This window comes from Macaca thibetana, chromosome 10 (genome assembly GCF_024542745.1).
Source record: "Macaca thibetana thibetana isolate TM-01 chromosome 10, ASM2454274v1, whole genome shotgun sequence".
NCBI classification, from domain to species: domain Eukaryota; kingdom Metazoa; phylum Chordata; class Mammalia; order Primates; family Cercopithecidae; genus Macaca; species Macaca thibetana.
The window spans coordinates 74,281,929-74,294,995 of record NC_065587.1 but is presented as its reverse complement, the minus strand read 5'-3'; the positions used below and the strand labels follow the sequence as shown (position 1 = coordinate 74,294,995).

At 36.5% G+C, this 13,067-nt stretch overlaps 2 protein-coding genes across 2 annotated transcripts in view; one reads left to right on the top strand and one right to left on the bottom strand.

The window, feature by feature from the left end:
- Nucleotides 1-13,067, bottom strand: part of CHGB (chromogranin B) — an 817,086-nt gene that overhangs the window by 324,810 nt on the left and 479,209 nt on the right. The gene's annotated exons all lie outside the window — the stretch shown is intronic.
- Nucleotides 1-13,067, top strand: part of GPCPD1 (glycerophosphocholine phosphodiesterase 1) — a 65,815-nt gene that overhangs the window by 12,753 nt on the left and 39,995 nt on the right. The window contains exons 4-6 of the mRNA XM_050745211.1: nucleotides 2,856-2,940; nucleotides 9,731-9,806; nucleotides 11,674-11,715. Coding sequence (XP_050601168.1) covers nucleotides 2,856-2,940; nucleotides 9,731-9,806; nucleotides 11,674-11,715 — 203 coding nt within the window. The remainder of the gene's footprint in view (nucleotides 1-2,855; nucleotides 2,941-9,730; nucleotides 9,807-11,673; nucleotides 11,716-13,067) is intronic.

Sequence of the window (13,067 nt, the reverse complement as noted above, 5' to 3'; positions counted from 1 at the left end):
ACATACCTAGATCCTGGAGATTGAGAAATAATGGCTGAGAGAGTGGCTGCAGCACAGTTTTCAAAGCTTATTACTAATTCTACTCTGCACATCTGGGGCTAGTTTCACATGCTCCAACTGTTTTATAGATGAGGTAGTACTGGGAATTTGCCCCCCCCCTTTTTTTTTTCCTTTTGGGGTAGCAGAAATGGCAACTTTCTATTCTGAATAGGAAGAGTCTGCCTGGAAACCTCTGTTGAAAAGAATTCTGAGGCTTGTTGGGGAAAATTAGGGAACATGTGCCAAGCATTTGCTATTCTTTTTTTGTTTTTGTTTTGAGATGGAGTCTCACTCTGTCGCCCAGGCTGGAGTGCAGTGGTGTGATCTGGGCTCACTGCAACCTCGGCCTTACGGGTTCAAGCGATTCTCCTGCCTCAGCCTCCTGAGTAGCTGGGATTATAGGCGCATGCCACCACGCCCGGCTAATTTTTGTATTTTTAGTAGAGATGTGGTTTCATCATGTTGGTCAGGCTGGTCTTGAACTCCTGACCTTGTGATCCGCCCACCTCAGCCTCCTAAAGTGCTGGGTTACAGTTGTGAGCCACCATGCCTGGCAGCATTTGCTATTCTTGCTTTAAAGCAGTGATATTTATTTATTTATTTGTTTATTTATTTATTTTTTATTATACTTTAAGTTCTAGGGTACATGTGCACAATGTGCAGGTTTGTTACATATGTATACATGTGCCATGTTGGTTTGTTTAAAGCAGTGATTTTTGAAAATGTACATACCTTAATTAAAAAATACTTTATTGCTAAAAAATGATACAATCATTTGAGCCTTTAGTGAATTGCAATCTTTTTGCTGGTGGAGAGTTTTGTCTCGATGTTGATGGCTGCTAACTGATCAGAGTCATGGTTGCTGAAGGTTGAAGGACAGTGTCAACTTCTTAAAATAAGACAATGGGCCGGGCGCGGTGGCTCACGCCTGTAATCCCAGCACTTTGGGAGGCCCAGGCGGGCGCATCATGAGGTCAGGAGATCGAGACCATCCTGGCTAACATGGTGAAACCCTGTCTCTACTAAAAATACAAAAAATTAGCCGGGCATGGTGGCGGGCGCCTGTAGTCCCAACTACTCAGGAGGCTGAGGCAGGAGAATGGCGTGAACCCGGGAGGTGGAGCTTGCAGTGAGCCGAGATTATGGCACTGCACTCCAGCCTAGGCGACAGAACAAGACTCCATCTCAAAAAAAAAAAAAAAAAAGAGGTTTACCACATTGATTAACCGTTCCTTTCATTGAAAGATTTTTCTGTAGCATGTAATCACCGTAACAGATATAATAATAACAAAAAAGTTTGAAACATGAGATTTGCCAAACTGTAACATAGACACGAAGTAAGCACATGTTGTTGGGAAAATGGCACTGATAGACTTGCTGGACTCAGGTTTGCCACAAACCTTCAATTTGTAAAAAACACAGTATCTGTGAAGTATAATAAAGTGCAATACAGTGAGCTATATCTGTATTTAATTTAGGAGCTAAGATTGTATCAGAGTGAGGACAATGCCCTAAAACTTGTCTTAGCAGAACCAGGTAGGGTTAAACTACTCATACTGAATTAAGGTTTGGTTAATGGTCTATGACAGGGATTCTCAAAGTGTTCATAAAAGTTACCTGGAGGTGGCCGGGCATGGTGGCTCACGCCTGTAATCCCAGCACTTTGGGAGGCTGAGGCAGGCGGATCATGAGGTCAGGAGATTGAAACCATCCTGGCTAATGCAGTGAAACCCCATCTCTACTAAAAATACAAAAACAAAATTAGCCAGGCATAGTGGCGGGTGCCCGTAGTCCCAGCTACTGGGGAGGCTGAGGCAGGAGAACAGCATGAACCTGGGAGGCAGAGCTTGCAGTGAACCGAGATCGCGCCACTGCACTCCAGTCTCGGAGACAGAGCGAGACTCCATCTCAAAAAAAAAATAAAAAAATAAAGATACCTGGAGGCTTGTTAAAATACAGATTACTGGGCCCCCACCCCCAGAGTTCCTAATTTAGTAGGTCTGAGTGGGGCCTGAGAATTTGCATTTCTAAGAAGCTCCCAGCTGCTAATGATGATCTGGGACCATGCTTTGGATACCACTGGTTTATTATTTGAAGCTAAAAATCAGTTACAGTAATGAATTGTAGTGAATTCTTGACCTTAAGGCAGCTGTTGAGTCAAATCTTTAGTTTCTGTTAGAATAACATAGTTCAGAGAAAGACATTGGCCTGAAACAAGGTACAGGTTCTGACTGCTTGTCTAAGGAATAGCCAGAGCCTGGGTAGAACAGTTTAGAATAAGGGATAGTCAAGAACAGGAGTGTAATTCATGTTTATCTCTCATTTGTAACACAAAAGCTGTGACCCAAAGTCTCTTATCAGCCATGTAACATCCCTCACTAAATGGGAAGTCAGAGAAGATTCTGACTGTGGCTTCCACTTTTGTATGACTTGAATTTTCTGTTTGGAAACTTATCCTGGCTCTTTATATGGCTTGTTCCTTCTCATCATGTAGATCTCAGCTCAGACAGCGCTTCCTCATTAAAACCTTCCTTCCTTTTAAAAGCCTCCTCCAAAACTTCCTTGTATCTATCTTTTTTGGTTATTTTTCTGTCTACCCACACAGCAAAGGAAGCTCTTTGAAGATGAGGCTGTTTCTGCAATATATACTCCTGTGTTCCCATTGCCTGCTACAGAGTAGGACTGTAAAATTTTGTGTAGGAATAAATGAGTGATATTGGTCACATGTTTTATTTGAGGGTTTTTGTGAATTAAGAAGTCTTTATGCACTGTAGTTTGATATTGATGCTGCTGCTTTTAATTTTCTTTCTTCACAGCATGTTATGGAAAGCAACCATTGTACTCAGTAGAGGAGTATCAGTTCAGTATCGCTACTTCAAAGGGTACTTTTTAGAACCAAAGGTATGTTTTCTTTATCTAGTTTCCAATTTCTTTAGCACTTCCTTCAAAAGCAACTCACTTAAGTTTGAAAACGTTCAAATTAAAATGCATTTGCTTTGGTCAAATAAGGAATAGAACTCTTGATTAATAAAATTTACCAAAACCAAGGAAGTAGCCACTTCAGAGGCAGATGATGTCTGCCGTGGAATTTTAAAAAGACATAGTAAGTATGTTCTGCAATATTCTTATGAAATTGGTTTTAATGTGTTCTCTATAAGTATACATTTTCAGTAACTTTTGTAAACTAGTTAGGGACCACTTGCAGAGGTTTTACTTTTGGTTTTGTTTTTTAATCCTTGTGTGGTATAAATACATTTAGAGAAGTATATAGCCTGTTTTAAGTGAGTAATTAAAAAAATTATTTCACAGCAGCCATCTCTTAGTGGCTGTATTAACTCTGATCAAAATTTAATTGATTCTTTTTAGATTTTTTCAAAGATGTTATTGATAGACCCCTATCTTTTCTGGAGGCCTTTGGGATTATCTATTCTAAATCTGCCTGTTCACAATTCATTATTTTGGGATTGTTTTCATATTCAGAAAAGAAAAAAAAGTTAATCCTTTTCCATTTATTCTAAAGATACTTATTTGCTGAAAGGATTCTTTTCCTTCAGATTTTTACCTTTGACACCCTTGGGCTGCATATGAACAAGGGTTTAGGCAGGGGTCTAGGAAACAAATCATGGATTAGATCTTGTTAAAAAATGTATTTCCTTTGGGAGTCATTAAGTGTTTTTGTTACATGTGAAAAATGCAAGCAGCCACTGTTACCTCGTTCTCTTAGCCACCATTATACAAAGAAAAGAGAAAAAAATGACAAACCCACTTTAGCTGTCTTTTGCACCTATTACGTTTCTTATTCCAAGAATATTTTGTGAATACCCAGTAATTGAACTTAAATTACATTGTGGTTGATCATTGTGTTGGCTTTTCTTGACAATGGTTTCACTTTAACTTAAGAAAAGGGCATCTCATTGATTTGACATGGGGTTATGCATCATGGTAAAGTTCTTTAGTATAACTTAAGCAATTATGTGTAAATACGTAGGTCATAGACACAACAGGCTTACCTGAGGATCCTGGTGTATGAAATTTAGCTTTGTAATATGTGAAAGCAACTAAATTTTACTTAGAAAGGGGAGTATGGACGAGAAAGATGATAATGAGTTATTTGGGCATAGTTTTCTAAAGTAAGACTATTGTCAACACAGGTCAAATTAAGCCAACTTAAGTATTTATCCTCTTCATTGAAAATGTAACCAAAAGCAGCAGATCAGTCCAAAATACCTTTTGAAAAAATTGGCAAGAAGTCTGCTTAACAGTAAAAACAAGTTTTTCCCCTTGTAATACTTGCAAAAGTTTACAGTATGTGTTGGTGAGTGTGTTTCTTTAAGTAGGTGCTCTGTATCGTGTACACATGTACCGTGTGATGCAGGGGCTGCCATGGTAAGTATGTTTTTCATGGAATCGAGTAAATAGCTACATAAAATCCCATGCATATGGCTACAGTTTTTTTCTCCACATGCCAGCTTAATGTGACACTTTAAAAAAGTTGGTGGCGCTTTTTAAATAAAGCATTTTTAATAGAAGTATTATGAAACTTTGTCTAGTTGTACATTGTCAAATAATAGAAGTAATGTGCAAGGCAGTTTAAATTGTGAAATGATGTAAATTATTGGAATACATAATGTTACGAATATAAAAAATGATAGGAAAATAAATAACGAAAGCATTAAAAAGCTGAAATGGGAGAAAGGTTAATGTTACTGGGTCGAAAGTTTTAGGAGGTAATCTACCCAGGCAGTTTTGGAACTAAAGCTAAAAGTTTTGCGATTATGGACAAGCCAGTTGACCTTTAGGCTTTAGCCTCCTCATCTATAAAACAAAAGGTTTGAACTATAGATTTTTAGATCCTTTCATTGCAAAATTTTATTGAGTAAATGAAATTTTATCATTCATATTTTTCTCCCATGCATTGCTTTTTCTGGCATATTCCTTTTAGTTTAGAAGAGTCCTGAAATCCTTTTTCTCACTTTTTCACAGCTACATATTCTCTTTGTGAATTAGGATAAGGTGTTAATATGTTACATTTTAAAATAATTTCACAGATGACAAAACAAAATACTATCTTATTTGAACATAGCACACAAAAGTAGTGAGTATTCCTGGAATGAAAACATTGGTATGAATCTGCAGATAGTCCTGATGTCACATCTTCACCAAAGATACTTTTTGAATTAACATGTAATTTCAACATTTTTTTTTTCCGTGTCAACCCCTCTTTGCTTGTGGGTAGAATTAGGGATGTTTCCTCATAGTGAAATGTTAGCCAGTTTATCATTATATCCTTTGAAATTTTTCCTTCATTTTTGTAGAAATACATCTTTCTTTTTCAGCACGTATCTATGTTTCTGACTTTCATAGTTGCTAACATTCACTTAGATTCATTACAAACTGTCTTATTTTGACCTCTATCTCCCTTGAGTTTTAAGTCCTTTAACAAGATAATCAGTCACCTGCGATAGATAATTGTTTATTTTCAGAACAGTCTAGTTTGTCATTTTGTACAATAGTTTATTATATCTAAAATTCTTCTGAATGGTAAATACTGTCAGCTGTTAACCTGAGATTTGAACATTCTCAGAGAGTCTGTTGGCCTAGCTTCCTTTGCTTTACTCATGCCTAGATGACTATTTCTTTTACTGGTTGTACTAAAAATAGAGAATTTTTTTTTTTCTTTTTTTTTTGAGATGGACTCTTGCTGTGTCACCCAGGCCGAAGTGCAATGGTGCGATCTCGGCTCACTGCAACCTCCGCCTTCTGGGTTCGAGTGATTCTTCTGGCTCAGCCTCTGGAAGAATCAATCTTGGGAGGCTCAGCCTCCCAATCTGTAGCTGGGATTACAGGCATGCAACCACCATGCCTGGCTAATTTTTGTATTGTTTTAGTAGAGACAGGGTTTCGCCATGTTAGCCAGGCTGGTCTCGAACTCCTGACCTCAGGTGATCCACCTGCTTCAGCCTCCCGGAGTGCTGGGATTACTAAAGGCAGGAGCCACCACACGCAGCCTTGATTCCTCAGACCCCCCCCTCCTTTACATTCAGTTTGTTTTCAAAATTGTGGAAGGATAACAATCAGTAAAAGTTTTAAAAATTTGTGATATATGCAAGCAGTGATATTACATGGCTAGCTAATAATTTTGCTTGGTGATTTGTTAAAAAACAAACTTCCAATCTACATATTGGATAGTCTTATTTATTTCTCTCAGTGCTTGGTATAACTGAGTGATGTCAGTAACTGTTTAAGAAAACAATCATGAAGACTTATTCTTGTGGGAAGAAATTTTTTAAAATATTTTTGTTAATATGCATGTTTGGAAACATTTCTGCAGTCGTCTGACATTATGTATACTAAATTGTGGAATAACTCTGCCAGTACTGTTAATGGAATATTGTCTTAGATTGACATCATTACTTTTTTCTCCAAAGATCTCTCTCCCATGTTACTCCAAAAAGCTTAAAATTTTGGCAGACTTTGTCAGAATGTTTTCTTTCAGAACTGTTTTCTTGTTGTAGATCTTGAAGAATAAGTTATTACAGATAATATATTAGAAAGTATTGCATGTACAATGAGACCAGGATTAAAAAATAAATAAATAAAAGGATTGCATGTTTTGGAGTTATCGCTGAGATTCTGAATTTCCCAATGCTCAGTTGTTAGTTTTTATTTATTTATTTTTTTGAAGTGGAGTTTTACTTTTGTTGCCCAGGCCGGAGTACAGTGGTGCGATCTCGGCTCATTGCAAACCACCTCCTGGGTTCAAGTGAGTCTCCTGCCTTAGCCCTCCGAGTAGCTGGGATTACAGGCATCACTGCCCAGCTAATTTTTGTATTTTTAGTAGAGACAGGGTTTCTCCATATTGGTCAGGCTGTTCTTTAACTCCAGACCTCAGGTGAGCCACCCGCTTTGACCTCCCAAAGTGCTAGGATTAGAGGAATGAGCCACCACGCCCGGCCTGTTAATTTTTTTTAAGGAAGTAAAGCTGAAAATTTAAGATTGCCTTCTAAAGTTTAATAAAGTAGGTTTAACAACTTTGGAAATTCAGTGTATTTTAAAACTAGGTTCTTTTTTTTCTATATTGTAACAGTTTACCAACCAATGTGTGTTTGTAGTCTGAATGATGATAGACATAATTCTGTCATCTGTTTACCTGGCCCTTTGGACTGTTCTTCAAATATGGTATTCTATTCAAGTCTAGGTAGTTTTATGCAGTCGGGTAGTGGGTAGATGAGAGTGGAGTTGTTAAAATTGCTACTAAAATATGTTCCCTATCAAATTTAATCCAAAGGACTGTTCTTACCTGATTAAAGATACTGCTGTCAACAGTCTATAAAGTTCCCCTGACATCTGAATTAAAGCAAACTCTCTGCTATGCCAACTGTATCTCTTTTTGACATTTAATATTATATTCATAGCACCCTTTCCTTTTTCTTTCTCTTTTTCTTTTTTGAGACACAGTCTCGCTCTATCGCCCAGGCTGGAGTGCAGTGGCGCGATCTCAGCTCACTGCAGCCTCTGCCTCCCAGATTCATGGGATTTTCCTGCCTTGGCCGCCCAAGTACCTAGGATTACAGGCATGTGCCACCATGCCCGGCTAATTTTTATATTTTTAGTAGAGATGGGGTTTCACCATGTTGGCCAGGCTGGTCTCGAACTCCTGACCTCAAGTGATCTGCCTGCCTCGGCCTCCCAAAGTGCTGGGATTACAGGCATGAGCCACCACGCCTGGCCTATATTTGCAGCTTTTGAGGTTTAGAAAGTTTGATGTCTAAAAAACACATTTAAAAAATGTTTCAGGAAAAATGTTATAGTAAACATCATCTAGAATTAAATTGATTTTAGTATAATGGATATGAAAGTCACCATATTTTTAAAAGAGCAATTTCACATTACATTTTTTAAAAATCTACGCAGTCTACCAATTAAGGTGAACTGTTATAGCAGGGAAGTATTTAGCTAGAGAAAAAGATAATTTTATTTAGTATCCCAGAATTAATGATTTGAAGAAATACATAGTACTATTTTAGTTTTTAAACTTCAGAAGTTTGAGGATTTCAGAAAAGAATTTAGCCTGGTTATTTTAAGTGACAGGACTATTTCTTGCATTTAATACTTAATAATTTGCCTAATTTGTTACATATTTGTTATTGTTTGGCATATTATCAAATTTAATCAATATTAAAATCCTGTGGAAAGTATAGGAGAATATTTTAGTCCATTATTAATGCCTTCTAAAGATAATAGAGAAGTTTTTATGTCTAGGCTTTTTAAGAGTATATATAGGCTGGGCACAGTGGCTCACACCTGTAATCCCAGCACATTGGGAGGCTGAGGTGGGCGGATCATGAGGTTAGGAGTTCCAGGCCAGCCTGGCCAACATGGTGAAGCCCTGTCTCTACTAAAAATACCAAAATTAGCTGGGTGTGGTGGCACGTGCCTTTAATCCCAGCTACTCAGGAGGCCGAGGCAGGAGAATCGCTTGAACTCAGAAGGCAAGGTTGCAGTGAGCCAAGATCATGCCATTGCACACCAGCCTGGGCGACAGAGCAAGACTCTGTCTCAAAAAAAAAAAAAAAAAAAAAAAAAGTATGTGTAATATAATGCCTAGGAAAAGGCTCAAAGATTATATGTGAAAATGTTGATGGTGATTATCCCTAAATGGTATGATATGGGTGAGTTTTGTATTTTCTTTTTCCTTCTCTGTATTTAATTAAATTTCTTCACAGAACATATAACGAATAAAATACCTTGTAAGATTATAGTTTGAAAATGTGCTTCCAAAATCTGTATTTTAGAGTTTTATTTCAGCATGTAATTACAACTAGTGAGTTTCTTTTTAAAAATAAAAGGAAAATTAGAACACTTAAATTTTAGTCTTTTAGGTATACTCAGGGAACCTTGCATGGTTATTCACTATTGCATGTGTTATCAACACATAACTTTATGTTCTTCTTTAGTAGGGGAACTTGATAATGGAAAACAGTATGAGGAATTGTCACACTGTATGAGATTTTAGACTAAGGCATAAGAATGGAACTGGATGTTAGTTCCTCTTTTATCACACTTGCTCTTCAAGTTTACCTGGCCACGTGTCCCTTCTAGAATTTCCTGTGTTCTTTAGAAACACTGGTTCCTATGATATGAGAAATCTTCCTGTTTTTCACTTAGTATTCTTAAGTAAATGTAATAAAGAACTTTATTATGCTTGTTAGTTCCTTGAGTAGCCTGTGATAGTTGCTCTTGCAGTACTTGTTCCTACTATTTTTACTATCGTAGGCTTTTTCTAAATGCATAGAGCAGGAGGTACATACTTACCTAGCAATACCTCATTGATGTCTGACATACCAAAGAAAGTATATTTGATATTTATCTTAAGAATTAATGTCAGTTAAAAATGAAAATTTCTTTGAAACAATTGAATATTGTAGGCAGATGTAGAAATGGGTTTGAGACAGTTCTGTGTGCCAGTTCATCTCATTTTTCTTTGTTTACTGCCTCTAATTTTCTTCCAGCATTTCATCGTGTTTTGTGATCTGGTACATTCCTGACTTTTGGCATATAATATTGATAATAAGATGAATCTTTTGGTCTCATATTTAGTATAAGATTTAGGCCACAAACATCTAATGGAGTCATGGGTAGAAAATAAGATATAAGAAATTATTGCAGACGTTTAACTTTTAAATTGCAGACTATCGGTGGTCCATGTCAAGTGATAGTTCACAAGTGGGAGACTCATCTACAACCACGATCAATAACCCCTTTAGGTATGGGCATTAACTGCATCTGTTTGAGGCATATGCATAAAGTTACTAATATGCTGCACAATGGCTTAGTGGGATTTAATAAATTTTTATTCTAAAGTTTAAGGTCAATGCATTGTCAGTGCTACAAATTTCACTGAGCATTTCATGGATCTTTCAAAACTGAACAGTTTTTAATTGCCTTTTAAAATAAACTTTATTAGAAATGTTTATCTAGATATTTTTGTTTTCTTGGGTTAGATTAGTTTATGAAATATTTACTTTCATTTGGAATGGTTAGAAAGTTTATAAGATACATTCTTCTTGACTGAGCATCCATGGCTCTATTTGTTTACTTGCTCAGGCTTAGAGAACATTTGAAGAAAAAATTGATCCAAAACAAAGATTCTTAAATTTTTAACTTTGAATATTAATAGAGTAAGTTATTCTATTTTTTCTTTTCTTCTTAATTTTTTTTTTTTTTTTTTTAAGAAACTGGTAAATACTTGAATAAACTTGTATGAATGAATTTGAATTTCTTAAATTCCCTGCTGGCTATGCTAGAATTGCTACTCAGAAAGTTGTTTTCTTTTTTTTGAAAGTTGTTTTCTTTTAAACACATTATCCACTTTTCTTATTCTTTAATATGGCATTTCTCTTCATACAAGTATTTTTGAATTTCCTTGTCCATATTGAAAATAGAATTTGAAGTTCATTTCACATACATTAAATTACCCACATGTATTCATCTATAAATTGACTCAGTGCTGAGAAACATATCTTTTAGTTTCTAGGTAAAGTTAAAATTGAAAGATAACTGGATGCTAGTTTTCTGGTTTAAATTAGAAAGCAGTGGGAGTTTCTGCTTTACCCCGGAGTAAGGACACGTCTCGTTTAAACAGTATCTCATTCCATCCTCTTTATTGGATTTTCTTTTTGTATGTTTTAATACATTTTCGATACTGTATTTAGGATTTTTATGACAGTATACTTAAAATTATAATATTCCCATACTGAGGTTGGAACTTACTAGGTATTGAATGTTTTAAAAAAATTGTATTTTAAAGCATCTTGCAGTTAAATATATTTTATTATGAGAAGTGGGATGATTTTGTTTGTCTTTTAGAAAGGAATGTATACTTTGAGAAATATAACTTTTGAACTTAAAAGCTGTGTGAACGTTACCAGAGAATCATTATTAGGAATTGTCACATCCATTTTGCAAGTATTTCAGACTAATGTTTAAAGTAAACTGGGAAGGGAAGTAGGCAAGGAAGATAAATTGTATTTTACTCAGAGGGGTGGGGCTTTACAGCTTTTCTCATTGAGTTGAAATTTCTGTTAGGAGAAGGGGATGTGCTAGCATTTATTCTTTTGGTAGTTCCTCACAGCTCTGTACATACAGGTAAGTTCACACTGTTTGTAAAGTAAAGCTTTTAACTGGCAGTAGCGAATAGTTGGGATATGAGGAGAATTACATTTGAGACAAGTTCAGAATATGCACTACATAAGAATAAGCATTTTAATTGTGCCAAGACCTTTGGTTTGAAAATCAAGGAGTTATCATGGTCCAGCAACCTGTGAGTCTTGTACATTGGTTAGTGTAGAAGTTAATCCCAGTGCCTCTAGAGCACCTTTCTGAAGAGTTTTCTTTTTCTTCCTTTTAACATAATGGATAATCAACAAAGTGTATAAGAACTATTACCGTTTGCTAGCCTCCTTTAAAGGGAATTCTTTATTGAGGGCTACAATAAATATGCTTATTCACCTTGGGCTGCTTTTAAGCTGTAGATTTAATATTATAAATGATCTTTAAGGTGGGTAATTTCTCTTGTTCATTGAGTATGCATCAAGAGTTTTAACTAAATGTTCTATTTTCCTTAAATTCTAGAAAGCGAAATTATTATTGACGATGGACAATTTGGAATCCACAGTAAGTGAGACTGACTTATTTAAATGTTTACTGAAATGCTTGAGATGTTACTTTACGTTTCATTGGAAGTATATAGCACAGGAAAATAGAACATACAGTCATGTGCTGCATAACGATGTTTTGGTCAAAGACAGACCCACACATACAGCAGCAGTCTCATACGAGTGTAATGGAGCTGAAAAATGCCTGTCGCCCAGTGACATGGCTGTCATAACGTAGCGCACGTTATAGTACAGCGCATTATGTTTTCTATGTGTAGATGTGTTTAGATACACAAATGCTTACCATTGTGTTATGTAGTTGCCTATAGCATTCAGTATGCCGTACGGTGTTGGAATCTAGGAGCAACAGGCCACACCATCTAGGTTTGTGTAAGTACATTCCCTGATGTTCCCACAACAATGAAATCGTCTAATGACGCATTTCTCAGAACTTACCTTCATTGTTAAGCAATGCATGACTGTAGCATGATTTTGAAAATAGAGACTAGATCCAAAAAACAAATCCCTTCTGTTAAATAGTAAGTAGTTTCTAATATAATTCTTGCGCTTTAAAATGTTATCCTTTTGGTTTTCATTTGACTAGCAATTTCAGGTGTATAATGTTATATAATTTAAAGTGTGTAGTATACTGAACTGCTAATGTAGCCTTTTACCTCTTTTATATTTGAAATTACATTAATGTTTCTAAATATCTAAAGTGTGAAATGTTACACTTAAGACTAAGTTTGTGAATTTTGTGTGTTTGTATATCGGCATATACTGTAAAATTCAGACTAACCAGAGTGTTCTAGTAATTCTGGCTGAATGTTTAAGTTAATTTGAGGTAGAGTAGAAAATGCTTTAACTTCTGAATATGTTGAAAGTGTTATTTGTGTATTTTCTGTTTTAGCAAATACCATATCCTAAGAATTCTAATTATCTTCAGTGACTGGAATTCTTACCCCCGCCCACCCAGGCTGGAGTGCAGTGGCGCAATCTTGGCTCACTGCAGCCTCCGACCCTGAGGTTCAAGAGATTCTCTTGCCTCGGGCTCCTGAGTAGCTGGGATTATAGGCTCCTGCCACCATGCCCAGCTAAGTTTTGTATTTTTTTTTAATAGAGACAAGGTTTTGCCATGTTGGCCACACTGGTCTGAAACTCCTGACCTCAAGTGATCCACCCGCCTCAGCCTCCCAAAGTGCTAGGATTACAGGTGTGAGCCACCATGCCCAGCTGGGTGACTGGAATTCTTCTTCTTCTTCTTTTTTTTCTTTTTTTTTTTTGAGATGGAGTTTTCGCCCTTGTTGCCCAGGCTGGAGTGCAATGGCACAATCTTGGCTGACCGCACTCTCCGCCTCCCAGGTTCAAGCG